At 42.9% G+C, this 21557-nt stretch overlaps 7 protein-coding genes across 7 annotated transcripts; 4 read left to right on the top strand and 3 right to left on the bottom strand.

Moving 5' to 3' along the window:
* Position 1: 1 nt before the first annotated feature.
* Positions 2-2083, bottom strand: GGI43DRAFT_395093 (prolyl hydroxylase family protein). Its single transcript, XM_083204837.1, has 2 exons — positions 1712-2083; positions 2-1659 (listed from the first exon to the last, which is right to left on the bottom strand). Exons 1-2 carry the CDS (start codon positions 2001-2003, stop codon positions 479-481), a joined length of 1473 nt encoding a protein of 490 aa, XP_083065599.1. The 5' UTR covers positions 2004-2083; the 3' UTR covers positions 2-478.
* A 1256-nt stretch (positions 2084-3339) lies between these two features.
* On the top strand, positions 3340-6221 carry GGI43DRAFT_173979 (OPT oligopeptide transporter protein-domain-containing protein). Its single transcript, XM_083199752.1, has 2 exons — positions 3340-3804; positions 3870-6221. The coding sequence occupies exons 1-2, from the start codon at positions 3480-3482 to the stop codon at positions 6017-6019; spliced, it is 2475 nt and encodes an 824-aa protein (XP_083065598.1). The 5' UTR covers positions 3340-3479; the 3' UTR covers positions 6020-6221.
* A 293-nt stretch (positions 6222-6514) lies between these two features.
* Positions 6515-7768, bottom strand: GGI43DRAFT_380097 (MBL fold metallo-hydrolase; the record flags this gene model as incomplete). The annotated part of the gene is made up of 1 exon (XM_083202933.1): positions 6515-7768. One exon carries the CDS (start codon positions 7766-7768, stop codon positions 6515-6517), a length of 1254 nt encoding a protein of 417 aa, XP_083065597.1.
* A 918-nt stretch (positions 7769-8686) lies between these two features.
* Positions 8687-9688, bottom strand: GGI43DRAFT_380096 (bZIP transcription factor; the record flags this gene model as incomplete). Its single annotated transcript, XM_083202932.1, has 3 exons — positions 8687-9062; positions 9263-9512; positions 9574-9688. 3 exons carry the CDS (start codon positions 9686-9688, stop codon positions 8687-8689), a joined length of 741 nt encoding a protein of 246 aa, XP_083065596.1.
* Positions 9689-11783: 2095 nt separating this feature from the next.
* Positions 11784-12965, top strand: GGI43DRAFT_429872 (aldo/keto reductase family protein; the record flags this gene model as incomplete). The annotated part of the gene is made up of 4 exons (XM_083209184.1): positions 11784-11828; positions 11882-12438; positions 12524-12593; positions 12657-12965. The coding sequence occupies 4 exons, from the start codon at positions 11784-11786 to the stop codon at positions 12963-12965; spliced, it is 981 nt and encodes a 326-aa protein (XP_083065595.1).
* Positions 12966-15624: 2659 nt separating this feature from the next.
* On the top strand, positions 15625-16727 carry GGI43DRAFT_420642 (zinc-binding alcohol dehydrogenase family protein; the record flags this gene model as incomplete). Its single annotated transcript, XM_083207843.1, has 5 exons — positions 15625-15788; positions 15836-15859; positions 15943-16066; positions 16164-16432; positions 16559-16727. 5 exons carry the CDS (start codon positions 15625-15627, stop codon positions 16725-16727), a joined length of 750 nt encoding a protein of 249 aa, XP_083065594.1.
* A 3571-nt stretch (positions 16728-20298) lies between these two features.
* GGI43DRAFT_380093 (glycoside hydrolase) lies at positions 20299-21373 on the top strand (the record flags this gene model as incomplete). Its single annotated transcript, XM_083202931.1, has 3 exons — positions 20299-20310; positions 20362-20817; positions 20879-21373. The coding sequence occupies 3 exons, from the start codon at positions 20299-20301 to the stop codon at positions 21371-21373; spliced, it is 963 nt and encodes a 320-aa protein (XP_083065593.1).
* Between the last annotated feature and the right edge of the window lie 184 nt (positions 21374-21557).

Raw genomic sequence — 21557 nt, 5'->3', positions numbered from 1 at the left:
TGCACGAGTTGCGGCTCTGCAACAACGGCAAATGCAGCCCTTAAATGAGCTCACGAATTCACGGCAGCTTTATATATATTTCTTTCTACATGTATATATATATTGGTCACTCATGTCTATGGATATTGTTAGACAACACTGCAATTGTTGGTTGTCTAAGATGACACTGTAAATGACTCTACAAGTATATAGTTTTTGAAAATATATTGTATATATCTTATTATGCCTTCTGACGTCTCTCATCTATGGTGAATTTTGATTGTGATACAACTTTTGTATGATAATGTGTCGGTTTCTACTGAATTCACCATATCCAGATCCCATGAACTTGATGATTGAAGAATAGCAAATTGTAATTAAAAATAGCCTGGGGGATACATGTTACGCGTTGATTAACTCACAAAGGATGCAAGCTAGCCGAAAGATCCTGGGTACAGTATATGTCTTTATGTATCTTGGGCAGGCACGTTGCATTTTCTTACTTCTCCCCAGAAGGATCAATATCATACTCGACGTCCGTTCGAATAATATACTTGGCGCCCTTTGTGACACTTGAGCCTTCATGTAGTAGTGCACCATTCGATTCGCCATGTGGAAATATTGCTACGCCACCTATTACCGGCCGCACTCGATAGGCATTGAGTTTTCCTTCTGACGGAGCTGGGACAAAAAACGTTGTTTGCCCTCCTTCAAATTCGTCATTAAGGTATAATAGGAAGGTGAATAATGAGCTTTGCTTCTTTCCTGCTGGAGAGTCGTCGTATACATATGTATCATCTGGACGAATACCGGACGGCGGCCATGCTCCGTCAATGTGGCATCGATATTCAGCACCAGGGACGTATCGGTACACACGGAAACGTCGATTAATTCCACGAGCTAAGCGACCATTGACAGATGCTGGCACGAAAGGCGAAATGCGTGCCCAAAGTCTATCATGGAATGAGGTATCGACGATCCAGTAGAAGTTGTGCGCCAAAACACTTGTGTCACCACCCTCGCGCACAGGAGTGTCCGGAAGAAAACCCACAGTTTCTCCAATGGCAATGATAGCCTTACATTCAGCAGGTGAAAGAACGTTTGTTGCAAGGCTGAGATTGGCCACGTTTGGATGTTTATGAAGTTTAATTTGAGGACATTCTGACGATAGTAGCACGGTATTAGGCTGAGTGGTATAGAGGATTGCTGGGTGATAGTTGGGAGGATTGCGGAGGTGGCCAGGGGTTGTTTCGATGATACGTAGAGCATCCGCGGCCGTGCTAGGTGCTGACGAAAATATTGATTTGTCTAGAACGGAGTCATAGACTTGATGTGATATGGTAGATGATCGCAAATCCCATGTTGTTTGAAAAGAGATACGAGAAGACAATCCAGGTAAATGCTTTCCCGGCTCTATGTTATCATCCACTGGGCAGCTAACGCGTAGGACAGCATCCAGTACGCTGAGAAGCTCATCATCCTTTGCAGAGCGTTCGGGATCATTGGTAGATGTTTGCCTAGGCTGCGTTACAACGTCAAGATCTCGCACCCAGCGGCATAGTGCGCCCAACTTCGGTTCCTCGCCTCTGAGACGCATCTCCGCAAGTAAAATTTTTGCTTCGAGGTACTTCTCATCAGCAAGTGCACCAGACACTTTGGCCGTGAGATTTGCGGCCTCCGCTAAGAAAGTTTTAGTTGTACCACCATGTTAGACATCGGTAGTTCGACATACTGGTAGCATTGACACCTGTAGTGCATGACTGGCGAAAATCATACACGGCTGTTCGAAGGTTTCTGCAAAGTTTGGACTTTGTCAAGCTTGGATATTGCGCTAGTGTAGCGAGAGTATCAATCGTCACTTCGAGCTCTTCATCTGAGATGACCGACTGTAAACGTTTGATCTCGAATGGCTCATCCGCGGGGATTGAGGTGACAGCCAGAGCCGTCTCTGTGACTTTAACATGCTTTTGGGGAGTCCCTCCCTGTGCATTACGCTTGCGCTTCGCTGACTTGGATTGTGCCATCGTTATGGCTGTATATTTGTACAATGTAGCATATGATGCCTTAAATAACTACTTGATGAGCACGCTCTTCTTGAATGCCCGAGAGAAATTTTTACGGAAACGTAAAAGTCAGGCTGGCCGATGGCGGAATAACTAAGATCCGGCGAAACTTAAATCGCTGCCCCTGTCACTCTTTCGGGTATACAGTCTGAAAAAGGAAATTAACTAATATTCGCCTCCATGCTATTAATGGAGAACATCAAAACTCGTCGAATTTTAGCTGGTGTTATGAGATGGTTTTTTTAGCCTTGGTTGAATCAATCCCATCGCGTGATAAATCACAGGTAAATTGTTTTTGGAAAAGCAAGAAGTTATTTGGGTCTCTACAGCGATGTGCCGTAGACTACAGGCTGTAGTAGCCGCACTAGCTAATAGCGTAATGCTTGGCGATGCTAGCTTAAATTTTCGATGCATAATCTGACTTTCGGAAGGAGAATTTATTTGTCTAAAAGCTGTCAAAATCATCAATATGGTCAATATTATCCTGGTAGTGTTCTATCACCCCTTGATTTATAAACTAGGTAACCGATTAGCCCTGGTTGTTGCATCTGTATTATCCCCTGTGATGATTATAAAATAATTCATCATCACTCGTGACTGCCAGCTTAACAGGGGCTGTTTACACCAACCGCTGCATATGATTATATTAAGAGTATCTCAATCAGTTTAAGCATAAATCAGTGTTCTCTCAATGTAACCGGTTATTTCTTTGAAAGAGTCAAGTTAAATATTCACACACTGTTGGTCGCCAAATGCTGTTTTGGGATTTCCGCTTCTCATTTTCATTTTAACGAGAGTAATAGCCATGCAGCCATCTCAAATGGACGTGCACTTTTGTATCTGCACCTTTTTCTTCGTGTTTTTCTCTTTTTGTGACAGATTGATTCAATATCACTTCCTTGAGATAAGGCTTATTTGAAAGAAAAAAAAAAGTAATAAAAAAGTAAAAAAAGCACCCAGTGGTACTGTACCACGTTCGTATCTCGGCTAATCGGCTGCCGACCACGCGGAAGTGCCACAAATGTTCCTTTTTTTCGAGCTAGACAAAGCGCGAGTGCATGGATCAACGTCTAGTTTAGCGAAAACGAACGAATGAACGATGGGCAACCGGAGTTTCATTGCCGGGAGGGTTTAGAAAGTTCCTCTAGCAATTGACGCCTGCAATGAAACATATCCGCTCCTCCCCTTTCAGGAAATGATTCTGCGCCACAAACGGCGCGGGGTGCGATAAGCTAGTTGGAACTTTTGCTACCCCACCATCCTACATCGACCATCCTACATTAAACCATGTGCAGTTACGATCTATACGATTTTTGTATTGTTGTGAGTACGGTGTATTGTAACTATATAATTATGTAGTTGCCGCAACACAACAAGTAACATGGATTCATCCTCTACTCTTTATGAGAGGCTGGCGAGGAGCATTCCATCGACACTATGGCCGATCAGCAAGACAATATCCAACCTCATGTAACAGGGGATGGGAAGGAGATGGGGAAGAGAGAGAAGCATCACGAGATCACTCCGGAAAATCCAGCGTCTAACGCTGAAATCAGCGAGAAGAAGCTTGCGATGGAAGCAGAGGTTGAAAAAGCAACCAGCTTTGCCGAGAATGATATTGACGACGGCTACGATGTCAGGAAGGAAAATCGATATGGTGAGATTACAGTAATAGATAACGCAAAGGATCTAATTACGCACGTTCTTCATGTGGACGACAACCCAGATGATTCTCCGTGGACATTTCGCGCAGTGGTGATTGGTAAGTTTAAGTAGTTTGTTGTTATGTCCCATATTTTCACTAACAAAGTTTGATCCTTCTTCCAGGTCTCATTCTGTGCATCTTCGCGTCAGTGTTACAGGAGATCTTCTATTTCAAGCCCCAGGTTATCTACGTATCAGTAGTATTCCTTACAGTGATTGCATACATTTTGGCTATACCATTTCATTTCATTCCACGCCCGAGTGGTGATGGCATCATAGCACGAGTATGCCGCTTTCTCAATCCGGCCGATTTCAATTCCAAAGAGCATGCATTCATGGTGATCATGGGCTCTGCTGGCTCAACATCCGCAGTAGCAACGCAGATTCTTGCTGCTCAGCGACTCTATTATGGCTCAGACCCGAACCGGGGTGCTGCCATCTTTCTCGTTATTGCTTCACAGTTCCTTTCATATGGCATCGCAGGTCTGCTTCGTACCGTCCTGGTTCAACCAGCTAAGATGTTATGGCCAATCAATATTCCCGTCAACACATTATTAGAGACGTTACACCGCGACAAAGCTGAGACCAAACAGCGCCTCAAATATTTCAGCGTAGTCTTTAGTGGCGCCTTCTTTTGGGAGATCATCCCGTTGTGGATCGCACCAATCTTTCAAGGCATTTCGATTCCTTGCCTATCCAAACAAAACAGCTTGGTGTATACCAATCTATTTGGAGGCGCGCAGAATAACGAAGGCCTTGGTTTTCTTGGACTTTGCTTTGATTGGAATTACATTGCTGGACTGAACTCGCCACTCTGGTTTCCTCTCTATACTCTAGTCAACAGTCTGGCAGGATATTTAATCTGTATTGTCTTATTCATGGGAATCTACTACGGCAATGTATGGCGTGCTTCAGATTTTCCATTCTTGTCGCAGCTGCTATACGACGGGTCGTCCAATTCAACCAACTTTGTCGAGTACAACCTCACGACCATTCTCAACCCAGACAACACAATTAATGACACGCTCGTTGCCAATCAAGGATTTCCCTTTTTGTCTGGATCCTACGTGATTTATCTAATTACAACCAATCTTGGTATTACTGCTGCCATTGTTCATATGCTGCTCTGGAATTATGCCGACGTCAAAGAGGGATGGGGGTTCCTGCGGCTGTCTAATCTACGAAAACTTACAAACGCTTCAACATATAAGTTCTGGAAGCATGACAGTGAATACGAAAAAAATCTGCGACAAGAGAAGATCGCCAGCGACGAAGTGGATCCTCACTACAAGTTGATGTTACAGAACGGGTATGCTGAGGTGCCGAATTGGTGGTATGGGATCGTTCTTGTACTATCATTTGTCATTGGCATTGCAACTCTGTATGCGATCAAGTCAACACTACCTTGGTGGGGTTTTATTGTATCGAATATATTCGCCGCACTCTTTATCCTGTTCTTTGGAGCGCAAATGGGCCTCACTGGATTCCAGTTCAACCAGCAGCCTGTCATTCAGATGCTGGGTGGCTATCTACTGCCTGGAAAGCCCCTGGCCAACATGTACTTCACTGTATTTGGATTCAACGGTATCCAGCAAGGTCAGTGGCTGGCGCGCGATCTAAAATTGGCTCAGTTGGCACATTTACCGCCCAAAGCGACCTTTACAGCCCAAATGGTGGGCACAATTATCGGGGCCATCATGGACTACGTGATGATGGTCAGTATTGTGGACAACCAAACAAGCACCTTGCTGTCTATAGATGGCACCAATATCTGGTCCGGCCAAAATGTGCAGTCGTATAACACGCTGGCAGTAGCTTGGTCACTCGCTAAGAATATGTTCTCGGTGGGCAGCCAATACCAATGGGTTACATTGGCGTATTTGGTTGGATTCGCAGCGCCTATTCCGTTCTGGTTAGCTTGGAAACTAACGAAGTACGAGTTTTTCCGCGATATCAATACATCGATTATCATTTGGTACTGTGGTGTGCTTTGCGTCGGCGTCAACTCATCGCTCCTCATGTTTTTCGGTCTTGGAATATTCGCCCAGGGCTACCTCCGTCGCTTCCATCCCGGTCTTTTCATCAAGTACAACTACCTGATCTCTGCCGCTCTGGATGGTGGTACCCAGGTAATGGTATTCATCCTCAGTTTTGCTGTTTTGGGTGCCAGCGGGACACAATACAACTTTCCCACTTATGCCCTCAATAACGGTGGAACAAACAATAACAAAAATATCGACTACTGCATGTATAATGCGGCAGATGGCGCTTAAAACCGCACGAGTCGCCAACAGTGAGCTTGAGAAACCGTGTATGCGGTGGTCAACAAGATCTTTAAGAGGAATGGATGAGATGATAAGACCAAGTTAATCCCATTTCGTGGTCTTGGAGTGATGAAGATAGCAAACAATGACACAACTACTATATTAGTCAGTTTGAATATTGAGAATATTTGATAATAATAGTGAGAGTAACAGCTCCAGATGATTGTAATAACAAGAATATTTGAGAAGACGAAGAGAGCATCCGCAAACTATGGTTTCCTAACGCCTAACTAACTATATTCCTAGAATGGTTCAAATTGAGTTGCTACATTTATACGCTATTTTGAAGTGCCTGTAAGAAATTGCTGAGTGTCCCAGACGCATAATGGTGTGCAAGGCTAAAACTTATGCGCCATTGAGAAACCAACTGATACTCTGACACATGGTATAATGCTATCCATCCTAAAATTCCGCCGTATATCTTCATACCTTCATACTACTACCCTACCCTTTTAGCGCTCTGTCGAAAACGTCTTGTGCCTTCTCGTATTTCTTCCCATCCACCCAAAATCCAGTGATCGCAGGCTCCTGCATTTGAATGTTTCCATTCTTATCTTGTTTGCCTATTTGACCAACCCACGTCCAGTACAGCTTCTTCTTCCATTCATTCTCATACCAGTTATTCAAATATTCTTGAGGAGCATCGTTTAGTGTTGGTAGCACTGGTTTCCCGTTATCCTCAGCCAATAGACTGAGGTCATGACACATCGCAATAAAGACATTTTCGGCTTCATCAAAAGCTTCTTTTATTGTATTCGCAGTCCTTTGGCCAACTACCGGATCTAAAAACGTGGATAGCTGCCCAGTGGCGACACCGTACCATGGTTTTATGCGAGCTTCTTCGACCGACTGAGATGCGGCAAGTGGCGACTGCTGACATTTCGGATGGCGTCTTAACAGCGAATCCGAATTTTCGATATCCGAATCCCCAATCGTAGAACTCGGAAGATGAGGATGCGGAAATGGGTGCGAAACATTTGGTCTCAAGACACCGCAAAAATGACAAGCATCCCCGGCTAGGAGGATAAACGTATCCTTTCCATGTCCAGCTCTTGAGCTTGTAGTCCTAGCCAGAGCGCTCAAGTGGCCGTGGTCGTGACCAGGAGTATCCAGAAGGTAGAAAGATCCAACCTCATAAAAGTCAAGGGCAGGAAATCCACCAATCTTAAACGTGGATTTGCCAAAGTCAATCTCATTATTGTGACGCCCGGCAAAATCGGACGAAAGAAAGACTGCCTCTTCTTTTCCTGTGATTTCGGGTTTCATAACCACAATCTCCTTTCCGTAGTTCAATGTAGTATTAGGTGGGAAGAGCGATACATCCCCTCGGTGATCCAAGTGGGAATGACTCCAGATGACATCGTTGATATCTTCTAATGGTATACCTCTCTCTTTTAAGACTTCTGGAACATCTTTTTCGACCGTGATTCCAGTACAGAAGGCAAGTGGATCTCGAACTTTAGGTGGCAAATTCCACCAGTCTTTTCGGGTGCCCAAGTCAAAGACGGCCTTCTTTCCAAGACTCTCGTTTTCAATCAGGAATGCTGAATCTGCTCCATTGAAAACTTCATGGCCTTCAGCGACTGGATCTAGGAAAAGGGCCGCCGGCAGGCTCATTAAACCAACATCTTTTATGAGCTGAACGCGAACAGTATGTGTCGACGAGGGCGCAGTCAGCCATTGTTGTTGAGTAGCCATGGCGAGCTGAATGAAATAGTTGAACACGAATTCCCCTAAACTTACTATGAAAAGAGCGTTGAACAGGGCAATTGACAGCCATAAGCTAAAATGTATTATTGGCAGTCACCGATTTTAAATATGCTAACCTTTCTATTCTCAATTTAGCGATTATTAATTGTTGATAAAAAGACTTATTTAATTATTTTGTAATATAGGTTTGTAAGCTACCTGATTAGAATTAAGTCGCTGCGTTTGGAAAGAGATGTCTTGTTCCTGTCATACGCCGTCTGTCTGGTCATAGTAACCGGTTGCCAACAAAGCATTAATTTCCGAGCGGAGTTTGGCATTTTAGCTGCTCGCTTATCGTTATCAACAGTGGTCAGAATTATGAATGCGGTCAGCTAAAACAGGGTTAAAATAGACAGACTCATAAGCTCGACCTTTTCTCCATTGTTCAATCACGTACGCCCAGACGTCGTTATTTGATATGCATACAACAATATACATCTTGTACTATAGTTCTTCCATCCAACCAAGTGGGATCGTATATGCTGGAATCTCCCACGCTTTTTACTTCTATCAATCTGCAGCACCTAATTATGGCCGTTATATTATAAAGAATAATGAAGAGTTACAAATGATCATCAATATGGCTACTTCATTGTAGAGAAATGATCGAACAAAGAAGAAGAGAGTAAAAGAGAAGGAAATAACCAAAATAACCTTCGTCTTCTATATTTATAGGCTGCGCGCGCAGGTGCAGCTTCTTATTAGCTGATTATCTCTCTAGCTAGAGCTTCGCCATCATTGGTGTGAAAGCATCGACTACTCAGTATAAGATAATGTCACTAGATTCCATAATTGCTAGTAAACTTTAAGTTTAGCTAGGCAACTAGCCATATCAGCTATGACTACGTATAATTGTTCAAGACTATATTAGTCGAGCTCTTGTCTCTGTGATAAACGCGGCAAGAGAGGTGCTTCGCCCCTAGATACTCTCCAAAAGTTGGTCTCTTCCAAAATGTCGTCCGCTATTACCCACCACCATTTGTTCACAAATTCTTCTTGCATCTCCCAGCCCCTACGATCCCAAGGAGTCTTCCCCCAAACTCTCAGTTTTCCGGTTATCATATCGTTCCAAAACTCTGTGGATTGGACGATATCGCCAGCACGAAGGAGGTTGTCTCTTAAGTGTGGAAATGGGAGAAAATCAACATAAGGCAAATGAGGTGTGCTTTCTTGAAGCACTGTTGGTGTGAGTGCAGGCGGAGTAGGTACGGAAGGCTGAATATGAATAGCAGGGACAAGCTTGCTGCAATCAATAGCAAGTATATATTTATTTGTTAACAAAGCTGCCAAAGTCAACATTCCTGGTAGATGAAGAGTTAGGTCGGCTGTGAGTGAAGGTAGTGGTATTAAGTTCCCGCTACCATCTTGCTGGACACTTAAAACCGTTAATGCCTGAACATGAAGTAGAAGACAGATCTTGTTTTAAACGCAGAAAAAACATACAGAAGGGGTTCATCTTCAAGCCTTTCCAGATAACTGCAATCTGGAATAGTTGATCCTAATTGTTGTATGAACTCAGAAGCAGAAAGAGGTAAAAGATTAGAGGTAGCTGATACTTTTATCGGCTCTGAACCTTTTTCTTTTGAGTGCGCGGCATCAACAGCTGCGATACCAGTCCTTGGAAGCGCTTTGACTTCATTTGATACTGAAGATGGTATCGCTCTCGGCTTTTTTCGCCGCCCATATTTTGATCCTGAAAGCGTATATTAGTCAAGAGGCTAAGATCTCTTGGGCGGCAGCAAAAGTCTACGAACTATGAGCCCTTTGAGCAAGCCTGTTTTGTATCCGCTTCCTTTCGGCTTTGTCTGTGATGTGCGTCCAATCGTCTTCGTCAATTGATTTGATAAATTGTCTCCACTGGCTCGACATCCTTAATCTTTGCAGTGACACTGAAAAAAAATTCTGTCGCGTGTGAAAGCCTCTGACCCTTTCTGACCGCGGTTGAATGCTTAGTATTGAGAAGTTGAACGAGACGAACAGTAGCCGCAGCAGCCGATTTTTGGGCACGGCGGCGTGTCCTAACACTTGCCATGGTCAGAAAATCGTGGTCAGAAAATGGAGCTGTATGTTTACCTAAGCTTTGTAAGACTGATTACAAAATCTATCAACTAGTATATACAGGCAGATATATAATAGCGTAGCGCTCTATGGCTTCTCTGGCTCATAATCTCACGCGGTTTCATTGCATCATGTACGCATTGTGGGCCAGCCGACTAATCAATTATTCAGTACGAAGTGCCAAGTCGAACTACTTACTTGACCGACTGAGGAGAATATTGAAATCCGGCCTCAGAAGTCCGACCCCGAGGTAGCTCCGACAGCGAGGACCAATTACAGCGCAGCTTAAAGTATATTCGTATTTTCGAATATCGAGGAGGGAACAATACCTGACACAAATGCTGTATAAATTCTCCAAGGGTGTAAGAAATGAGTATGTTCGTTATTGTACTTGGCTTCATAGATACAACGTCAAGCCATACAATTATCTTTTCTATTGCAATAACGCTATATGCACCAGATTATTTAAATTCGTAGAAGAGACTCTAAAGAGAGCACCCACTACAATAGTCAACGAGAGGAATTCGATTTCCTAAGTCGCTCATCCACACTTTCGCCGCACGAATATTGGTTATAATGAGTATAATAAAGTCATTGAAAGGCTCAAGAAAAAAATAACACTGGCCACGCTGGCTATTGCATCAATATATGGGATCATAAAGTGCTCACATTTTCTCAGTAACAATTTATTAGTTTCTGAAGTCGAAATGTGCGAGCAGCTTGTAATTTCGGTAATTCAAGACTAAAATAGTATAAAAAAGAGGTTGTTTTGTGCAAATTAAACACGGGTGACTTTAATACCGAACAACTTGGAGAATATTGAAAGCCCTGCTTTTGAATGAAGGCTGCTCAAAGAACAGTTAACCCTCCATAATATTATCTTTAGCTTTTTATGCCGAGGCCTTGAATCATTATCGATGTAAAAGCTTATCTACGAAGTATGTCCATGAAATCGATACTCGATCACCACTCCTTCTGCGATAAATACGGACACAATGGACTCTTTCAAATATGTGATAGAAAAGAGAATAAATAATTGAGATTAAAATGTGAAGGTAGTCGATTCTTATGATTAAACCGATAAGCTTTCGAGTAATAAAAGTCCTTCAATGGCAAACATAATGCAGAGCAAGTATAGTATTTCCATATTACCAGAGGGAGCCTATCACTATCTGCGAATGGATGGATAATGGCACAATTCTCTCTCCTTCTCTCTCCTTCTCCTACGTTCTCCCTGTGTGTGTCAGGTACAATACCGTAATGCTTTCAAATATTTCTCCCCTTTTTCTTTCCCCCCCCCCCCCCCCCCCCCCTCTTTTTTTTTCCCCTCTCAGGTACCTTTCTCCCCAATTTACTAATTCGGCAAAGTTGTATCTAGTTAATATAAATTTTCAGGCATACTGACAATTTAGGCAACTGCCAATTATAGAATACCTATGCTTAAAAATTAGTTGGTGCTCTAAGTATTCCTGATTTTATTCTTCCATAATAGACCATGAGAGCTTAGTTAGCTTACGCTTCCCGCGCAACTGGATTAAAATTCACATTTCGCCTCATAAAAAGAGATTTAGTTGTCGATATGAAACCCTTGCAGTTACCCCTTTAAGAAGAGAAGACCAGGGACGATTCCCTCTCATTCACGGAGCATTTCCTCATGATCTTGGAAATTCCACTTATTTTCAGTTACGCAATGCAGCAGAAAACATATCGCGGAGATCGCTACCGGAACTTTGGAAGTTGATTTCTAACAGAGTTATGGCGAATGCAGCCTTCGGTATTGTATATATATACATATAAATCCCACCCACTGTTGTTGTAGTCAAGTTGCTACGATACATTCGAATCAACATTCGACATTGCTACGCAATCATTAAAATCTGACGTGCTTCCGACACATTAATTCAATATGACAGCTATATCCCGTTTGAATGTCATTATTGGAGCTGGCAATGTACGTTTTCTTACCGTAAATACACTAATGATCTTGTGCTGATGTCTTTACAGCTTGGAGATAGAAACATCGATAAAACAGTGCGTTATGACACACCTGATGAAGTAAATGCATACCTCAATGCTTTCTACAATCGTGGTTACCGGCAAATTGACACCGCCCGTTTATACTCGACCGGTGCACCAGGCACATCTGAGCCCCGACTAGGGGCTGTAGGTGCTGGCGAAAAGTTCATCATTGATACTAAAGTGCTCTCGAGAGAGCCCGGAAGCCACAAGAGGGAAAAGATTGCCCAGGAGATTGAGATATCCCTCGAAGCCTTGCAAATCGATCAGATCAATATTCTGTATCTGCATCAACCTGACCGAGCCACTCCTTTTGAAGAAACATGCGAAGCTATTGACGCGGCCTATAAAGATGGGAAATTCAAGAAATTTGGACTGTCTAATTTTTCTGCGGATGAAGTCAAACAGATTCTTGAAATTTGCGAACGTCGTTCGTTCATAAAACCCAGTGTTTATGAGGGGCAGTACAATCCAGTTGTCCGAGGAGGAGAGAAAGATTTATTTCCTCTCTTACGCAGGCACAATATTTCCTTCTATGCATGGAGGTAGGTCTTTGTTTCCCATGGCCGTCTCATTGAGATCAACAGCGGAGATAATATGCAGCTAACATAACTTACTATTCAAAAATAGCCCCGCAGGAGGTGGTTTCTTCGCTGGAAACCATAAGAACGCTATTTCCGGTGGCCGCTTTGATAAATCCGTGAGTCTCTCATAAGCATTTGATATCTCAAAAATGTCCCCGCTGCATCTAACACAGAGATAGACTTTGCTTGGCACTATATACTCAGCCTTGTATTTGAAGCCTGCGACTGAAGCAGCAACCGAAAACGCATTGGCAGTGGCTGCTAAGCATGGCATTAGTGGCCACGCTGCGGCATTAAGATGGACTGCGCACCATAGCCTGCTTGACACAAAATACGATGATGCAATTATTATTGGTTCGTCTACGGTGGATCAACTCAACTCCAACCTCGATGTTATCGAGCAAGGGCCTCTCCCGGAAGACATCATCGAAGCTATCAACGCTGTGTATAAGGAAGTGGGCCAAGAAGAGATTCCGTATCACTTTTAGCGACGAGGCCGCTAGCCGCCTTGTCCGTGATTCACAGCTTAATCCTTCGCAACGCACGATTACGTGAGGCAGAAGTTCCGAGACTGGCGGAACAGCCGCAAAAGACTCGGCAATTTCAAATGCTGTGCTGTTTTAGGAAAGTGCATGGCTTGGCAGTCCAATTGCAGTATAGCGCGAATATAACATTAGTGCCTTTCAAGTACTTTCTCTGGAACTCGGGTTTGGATTTATCATCCAAATTGCAACTAAAATCATCTCCAAAGCTCCCTTATAGTGGACTCTCGTGAACAATCTGCATATGATTCCAAATGACTTGTTGAGCTGCATTAAAATATTAGTATTCTTTTCAATAAGTGATTACAATGACTTCGCCGCAAAAAAACATACATTTCATCTATCTCACAGATCCGACTAACGATAGTGCGATATCGTCTCACAGAGCCGCAAAATCACATGCTGCACGTCACGGCCATGCAAGGATACGTAGGCAGCGAATGAACGATTACCAGCAGAAGAAGAATAAACGCGAAGGGAGCAATCAAGTACCGCCTGCATCCGCCTCGGACTCACCGGTAAGCGCTGGCCGTAAGGGCTCCGTGGAAGCTTCAGATTCCAGTCACCATGCAAATGAAGGCGGTCGTGAGATAATTCTGTATCCTCCCCGTGCATCTCAGCAGCTCGTTTTGGAAAAATCATCGCTGTTTTCATCCCATAAGAACATATACTCTGTTCATGGGCTTGAGTTTAACCGTGCAGAGCAATTTCTTTTACACCACTGTAAGTACCTAATTTCCATTCCACACATCTTCAGCAGTGCAATAGCCGGGCTTCCTTCGCTGACCATGGTATTTGTACAATCTTAGATGTAACTTTTGTTATCCCTTTTGGCCAGCGACATTGCAGAAAATACACAAATTCTGATGTCTGGAAAAAATTCATGCTTACGGAATTGATTCCTCTTGCGCTATCAAACTCTGGTTTGCTAAGCGCCATCTTGCTCTCTGCTTGTCGTAGTCTTTTTAAGCAGCAACAAAATAATTATTATGTAGAGCTAGCTATTTTCTACAAATTAGCTTGCTTACGGTCTATGAGTGAACTGCTCGCAGCGCGGAATCGCCAGGTTGGTGACTCAGCGATTGCCCAGGCTTCTTTGCTCGCTGCAGATGAGGTAAGCTATATGTCTGCTTATTTTATTGAGCGGATGCTGAAACGTACTTCTGGCAGCTCAATCTCGGGGATAGAAATACGTCAAGGCAGCACATGGACGCCGCAAGGCGCATGGTTGATATGAAAGGAGGGAATGATAAGCTTGGCTTGAATGGCTTTCTCGGCGCTCTGGTGGATACATTAACTTGCGCAGTGGCGCTTAGCAATCCAATTGGTGAGTCTTCGGTCTCTCAACATGGTAAATTGCCTATTTTAACTTCGAATATAGACTGTGAGCACTGAGCGAGACAATATCAAGAAGTTATATTGAAAGATTTCGGCTCTAATACACGAGCGGCATTAATTTTCTGGTCGCAAAGATTAGAAAACATCGAGGCGTATATTAACATTGTTAGGAATATCCTGCCGCACTGCTTCGTCGATTTTTTTTATCTCTGAGCTGCAAATTTGTTAATGCGAAATCTTCGGCGTATGCATAGTAAGAGTAAATATATTGCCAGCTCCGAGGATAACATTTGAGGGAGTTTAGCTGGTATATCCACGTAGCGTATCGGAAGAACATCAGTGTTTAATAATCTTGTAGGAGGGGTAGGCTATATATAATAACGAATGCTAGCTTCGCCGTAAGCATATTATATCTCTTTCAAGTTCCAATAACAGTCTCCTTGGGCTTTTTATTTACAGTCTTGAACAGTATAAGTTATAAGTGGAATTTCCAGGACTGTGATGAAATACTCCGTGATAAGGAACTTTTTCCCGCCTTCTATTCTTAAAGTAGCAACTGCAAGGGTTTAATACTAGCAGCTAATTTTTTTCCCTTATAGTTTCAACTATGTATAAATTGTTTACTCATTTGCATAATAATTTAAACAAGCAAGCTCTCATTGTCAATTATTTGAGAGCAAACGTTGGAAATATTAGAAGAGAAGCTATATTTATCAGCATTGCATAATTGGCAACTGCCTAAATTGTTAATATATACAGAAGTTATATTAAATTGGCTCAAATCTTCGCACAATCATACACATTTAGAACAGTTTACTAGTTCTTACGTTGTTATAAATTTTGAAACATATATTAAAATCCGACAGCGAAATAATCTAGATTAAATACTACCTATAGATTTATTCATGTTACAGTAATTTAGCAACAGTAATATTATTCATGTTACAGTAATTTAGCAACAGTAATATTATTCATGTTACAGTAATTTAGCAACAGTAATATTCCTCATGTCAATATGTAATCAGCTATACCCCGCTATCATCCGAGAAGCTGTTAGATCCACCAGATGTTCTGGCATCATAATCTATTACTCCGCACGTGGGACATATATATAAGATAGAATCTGCCGCAACTTCTTTTTGTAAACTATTATTCATCCTTACCTTGTTAACAAAACTCAATTTACCTTTTACCTAAGAGTATACTCTACTCCTAGAAGTATCATTATAGGAGCACCTCATTAAGCAAGCCTATTATAAAATTAGCCATGGCCCAGGCAGTTATCCAAGAGCTACTAACGCCAAAGGTTCGTGGGGGACATGTAATTGTCAAGACAAAAGCTGTGGCTATCAATCCTACAGACTGGAAGGCTATTCACAGAGAAAATGAAAAATCAATCGGCACCAAATCCGGATGTGATTTTGCGGAGAGGTAGTTGAGGTGGGTGCTGGAGTTACTAATTTTAAAGTCGGCGATAGAATTGCCGGCCTTAGTCGTAGAGCGTACGTCGTCCATTCCGATTTCTCTTTCTATAACATGATACACTGGTGGGGAGTATCCATCAGAAACTAATATAGACATATAGCAAAGTTCTTGATAAAGAGGATGGTTCATTTGGAGAGTATATAACTGTCCAGGCAGACGTTCAATTCCATAACCCCCTGAGTGATGAAGAGGGAGCGTCTTTAGGAGTTTCAGTCTTCACAGCTGTAAGTTAAGATTTATTCAGAATCGACAATTTCTGTTTTTTTGCTCATATATCTTCTCATTATCATTCACGGCCAAGGTCTATACCAAAACCTAAAGTTACAGCTACCGACAAATCCCGTGTCTACTCCCACCCCAATTCTCATATATGGCGGAAGCACTGCATCTGGCCTTTGGGGAATTCAGTTTGCCAAATTATCAGGATATAAGGTTATTACAACTGCTAGCCCAAGGAATTTCAACTACCTAAAGTCTTTGAGGGCTAATGTTGTTTTCAATTATAATTCGCCTACTGTTATTGAAGATATTATTACTGCGGCTAATGGGGAGCTAACTTATGTCTGGAACTGCATCTCTGAAGGAGAGTCGTTAAAAATTAGTGCATCCTCTATCTCACCAAAAGGCGAAAAATTAGGCACACTGCTGCTTATCGATATCAACACCATTCACGCAATTAACCCCAATTTTGAAAGGGCTTGAACTTACGCTTACAGCATTTATGGAACCCCTTTTGAAAGAGGTTCTTATAAAGAAGGCCAGCCTGAAGATAATGAATTTGCAAAGCATTTCAGGGATATTTCAGAGAAGCTGATCCAAGAAGGCAAGGTCAAGCCTCCTAAGATTGAGCTCAACTGCGGTGGCAGCGGCCTAGAAGGAATTTAGTAAGTCTAAAAGAGCTGCGCCAAGGTAAAGTCAGCGGATTAAAGCTTATTTACACAATTTAAATAGCATACATAGTGTTACTCAATTTTTATTTAATAAATATATTATATATTATATACGTTTATTAATAGTGTTACTCAATTTTTATTTAATAAATATATTATATATTATATACGTTTATTAATATCAAGCTGCTTTAACAAGGCTTTGCAGCCTACTTTCCGGGTAAGAGAAGAAACTAGAATCTTGCTGCTAGGTATGCCTAAGGGCACTAAACAAGGCTGAGATCACCGGCACTCATAGCGGCGCAACTCACCGTGAGATTCTTCGAAACGCACCAACGCTGGAAACTCCAGGGGCCGGAATGATCCGACCAACAGGATAGCCCAGCAGCCAACTCGCAATAAGCCAACCCGCCACGGAGACTAGAAGTCCTGTAAGACTATTAAACCACAGGGACCTTGGGACTTGGATCAGCGCTGCTCTAGGGAGCGTCGCTTCTAGTAGACTACATGTAATTAACTAATCAGCAAGTTATAAGAGCTCTAAGCCCCGAGTTGATCGCTGCGGCAAGGCACACAGCAGTCAGCAAGCCAACCGTTCAACGAACTATAGGGACCCTAAGCCCGGGATAAATATTTGTCCTAGGTAGCTTCCTTCCTTACTCTAGCAGGTAGGCTGCAAAGCCTCATCAAAGTACTTAGGCATAACTCTTAGGAAAGAGAGAATAAACTTCGCCACATGGTCGCATACAGCATTGGGTTGCGATGCCAATCGGATCTAATTCATTTCCCACGGTCGGTACGTTGCCTGCAGCAAATGCCGGCAGTACTAGCATTAATATTTGTATCAATAATAATCGTACGACAGTAAGACCTTGAGCATGGTAGGCTTGCTGGTATGCATCCTCATAATGGGCATCACTGTTGGATAAAATTACATTTATGGAACGACTGAAAATTTGATCTGGATATTTGAGCCAATCAAGTTATTAGAATACATAGTATTCCATAACGAGCTTCCGTTTCTCACTTTGCTATTACGTACGAATTTTACAACTCCAAGTCTAAAAAGTATTAACGCGCGCACGCGTGCGCTGGGTCTCAGGCTGCCTAATAACAGGGGAAGAAGTCGCCCTTCGGATTAGCTCGACTACCTGGATATAGTTGCTGTCAATTTCCTAGAGAAGAAATCGCTGCGGCGGAAGACCATTAGTTCATTTCTGCTGCGCTAACTTTGCTGCATCCTACAAGCGTAGGCACCTAAAGAGGCTTTTTTGTGTGGTGGCAATACGATCGAGTGATTATTATAACGCTGTATGTAACGTTGGAGCAGTGAGCCTCGCGACAAATCTTGGACTAGCTGCTAAGCCTAGGTGACCATCAAAATTTCCTTGTTAGGCGTGCAATATATTCTTATTTCTCTTTATTTCAGTTTTAAGAAATTATGGTTTGATGAAGCCAAGATCGGCTCTCTCGGATAAAAGCCTGTGTTTAATGAGTCGAGGGCATGATACGTTCAGATAATAGCTAATCATAAAATGATAAAAACTTATATAGGAAGCTGAGACATGTAACCATATTACAGGCATATAACAAGACCAAGCTCAAATGCATTTAATGCAGTACAATGCTCGTGTAAGAATTAGCACCAACTATCGGAGCAGCCTGGACGTGCGCTTGGGCTGGCTCAAATTGCTTTCTCTCGGGCGAGCCTATTTCACTCGGTGCACCAGTGCGGGCGGAGTACGAGCTCCTGCCTTTTCTTCACCGGTGGCAAGGATAATAAGTAAAAAAGGTGGCGAAGGTCTGTCGATCATCTACAGATTGGTATTCTCCGAGGCGCCCCGTGCGCTGTGAAAACTGCCCTTTCAGGTGGATTTGTGGCAGAAGTAAGCACGCGTTTAGTTCAACGTTAATGCCTGTTCCGCGGGCATGCCTCCATCGGGGAGGAGCAGAGATCTCTGAAGGCATATACAACTAGGTAGCGATGTATCGTGATGCCCCCTTAGACTCCACATGCACTTGCATGCATTCGCTTAGCTGGTCAAAGTCGCGCATGAACTACAGATGCAGAAGCTGGTAATCGCATATCGTACATTTGAGATGCGTATTCTCTTCGGCTGCAATTGCATCCATGTCAAAGAACTTCTGAATTTTGACATTTGGTAGCCTAAGCAATCTTGAAATGTGCATTTGATAGTACATAGTAGAATATGCGTCTAGAATGATTCTGATATGCAGTAAGATATGAGTGAACGACCAGCTGAATTGCTGGGCAGAGTTTCAGTTTGCCAGTTCCAATTTTCTCCACTCAAGGGCCATCGAAAAGAGTAACCAAAAATACAACATCTTATTGTAATGTATGAGCAAGGCCTGGCGATATTACGGCCAAGCCGCCATAATGAAGATCTGGCGTTGTATTGCTCGGCACACAAAAGCCGGACAGCTTTGGATTACTAAACATAGGTACTATGGCCAGGCACGGGGTTGCAAATTATTCACCGATTCATTTACACATGCTCTTAAGGCGAAAGTTCAGCTGCCATTACCTGCCAATTAGGGCTACCCTCTTGTACCGCTGAGTGGGATTTGGCCGCAAAATGTGCCGAGGCTGAGCTAAGACTATGTGCCCCTGGCTAACAGAGCCTATTCATGTGTCTAATTTGACCATGCTCCACCTATTGGAGTGGTTCGGGGCACCTGTTCGAATTGTAGTTGACCAGTTAGTAGAAAGTCTTGAAAGCCGCATGGATACTTATTTTTAACTTTTTTGTACTAGTACTTATGCGAGTCGCAAATCCGGCTTCAAGCGACCGATCTGAGCCCCATGGGATTGTACTTCCGTTTACAAGTCTCCCTAGCTACATTGACTTACGCAGTATATCTAATGTACTCCAACAAAAGATAAAAAATGGTTGTTGGGTATTGGATAGGTTTATTCCTGTAGTATAATTTCAGAGTATGGAGATCGATATCAAGATAAACGCTGCTTGGGTGATGAATAAACACTCGATATACCGCCAAATTGCTGGAACTACCAGAGTGTAGCGTGGCATTTCGGAATATTTTTCCCCAGCCCAAAATGGGAGAAACTCACCTCTCCAACTTACTTGTTATAGCTTAGTATTCTCGAGCGTTTAATATAGGATAATATTCGAATGTATCTAAAACGGTAGTAGCTTCAGGACCATCTTAAGATTCTAACAAGCTAAAGAAATAGGCCCTGCACAATTACCTAGATTGGAAGCTTGATGATACACCAGCCCGCTCATAAACATCTGACTTGACTATGTAAGAATTTACAACTGCCGACACCCGGAACATATAGTAAGCCCTACATTGATGTAACAGTCGTGAATCGAGTTTTCCTCTAAGAGGAAGTTGGAATGGAGTTCACGAATTAGGCGTCTTGAAGCCCGTAAGCTGCTGTATCCTCGTGAATATATAAGGAGCAGATATCTCGACTCTTGTCTATACTCATCACTCACAACGAGAACATCACAATCACCAGTCATTCAGCTGCATCGATCAATCGATATATTCTCTTACAAACTTAAAAATCATTCAAGATGGTTAAGAAAGTCTGTAATAACCCCCTACTGCAGCTTGAACTAAACTAACAATATGTTTAGATTGTTGTTGCTTCTTTGATGCTTGGCGCCGCCATGGCTGTGCCATATCCTCCATCTGCCGCTGAGAATCCTAAATCTTCTGTCCCTCACACCGTTGATTTCTCTCTTAAGAAGCCCAATGGTGGCAACTACATGCCTTCAAAGTCTAGCAAAGTTCCGGCTTCGAAGACTGCAGATGCGCCTGCGGCCAAGAGCGACAAGATTAAGACGCGAGCCTCAGGAGAGACAGTTAACAATGGCGTTGCTCGATTCGATAACTCCAACATCACAGATGGCAATGGTGACGGTGTCGATTCGTATACCATGTACTGGGGCGATGGAACCACCGGTTCTGGCTGGCCTGACCAGAGCCGATGGGTTTCCTTTGAGAACATGTTCAACAACTACAAAGATCAGATGTTCAATGCTTGCGCCAACATGCCAACTCCCCAAGCCAACGACAGCGGCCCAGAAGTGGTATGTGGAACAAGATCTCATTCAATCATAATGTCAAGCAGAGGCTAATTGAGTATTATAGGGTGCTATCTGGGATGGAATTCAGGCGGCTGCTGCTGCCACTGGTGTCGACCATCGATTTATCTTGGCTATTATTATGCAGGAGTCTCACGGCTGTGTCCGAGTTCACACAACCAACTACGGAGTTCGAAACCCTGGCCTCATGCAAGACCACGATGGTAGCGCCACTTGCAATGAGGACGATACCAACCCCCAGAACCCTTGCCCCTCAGCAACTATTTATCAGATGATCACCGATGGTACTGCTGGTACCGACTCTGGCGATGGCCTTGCTAACTGCATCAACGAGTCTGGCACCAACGATGTGTCGGCTTTTTACCGAGCTGCTCGTATTTACAACTCGGGCTCCATCTCAAGCACTGGCCAGCTTCAGAACGGTATTGCCACTCACTGCTATGCCAGTGATATTGCAAACCGATTGACCGGCTGGGTCAATGCATCAACAGAGTGCAACTGCGATAACGACCCTAGCAGCTGCGGCATCGATACAAACTAAGAAACATCAACGTTTCATTTTTTTTTTGTATATGCTCCATACAGTCGACGTACATGACTTTCTGTTTCTTGGTATCTTATTTATCTCATATGATTGTAAATACTTGAGATATGTAAATAGCTTTTCTTTTACAAGTACATTTTATATAAAAAGATTTATTAACTTTACATTTAAGAATTTTAAT

The sequence above is a fragment of the Trichoderma evansii genome (genome assembly GCF_050947405.1).
Source record: "Trichoderma evansii strain SZMC 28006 chromosome Unknown GGI43scaffold_2, whole genome shotgun sequence".
NCBI classification, from domain to species: Eukaryota; Fungi; Ascomycota; class Sordariomycetes; order Hypocreales; family Hypocreaceae; genus Trichoderma; species Trichoderma evansii.
Note: the sequence above shows the minus strand (reverse complement) of the source record. Positions and strands in the feature narration are given on the sequence as shown.

Coding starts and splice junctions, on each gene's coding strand:
- GGI43DRAFT_395093 (XM_083204837.1), bottom strand. CDS start 2,003: ATGGCACAATCCAAGTCAGCGAAGCGCAAGCGTAATGCACAGGGAGGG. Junction 1,660..1,711: donor TACAGGTGTCAATGCTACCA/GTATGTCGAACT, acceptor AAACTTTCTTAG/CGGAGGCCGCAAATCTCACG.
- GGI43DRAFT_173979 (XM_083199752.1), top strand. CDS start 3,480: ATGGCCGATCAGCAAGACAATATCCAACCTCATGTAACAGGGGATGGG. Junction 3,805..3,869: donor ATTTCGCGCAGTGGTGATTG/GTAAGTTTAAGT, acceptor TCCTTCTTCCAG/GTCTCATTCTGTGCATCTTC.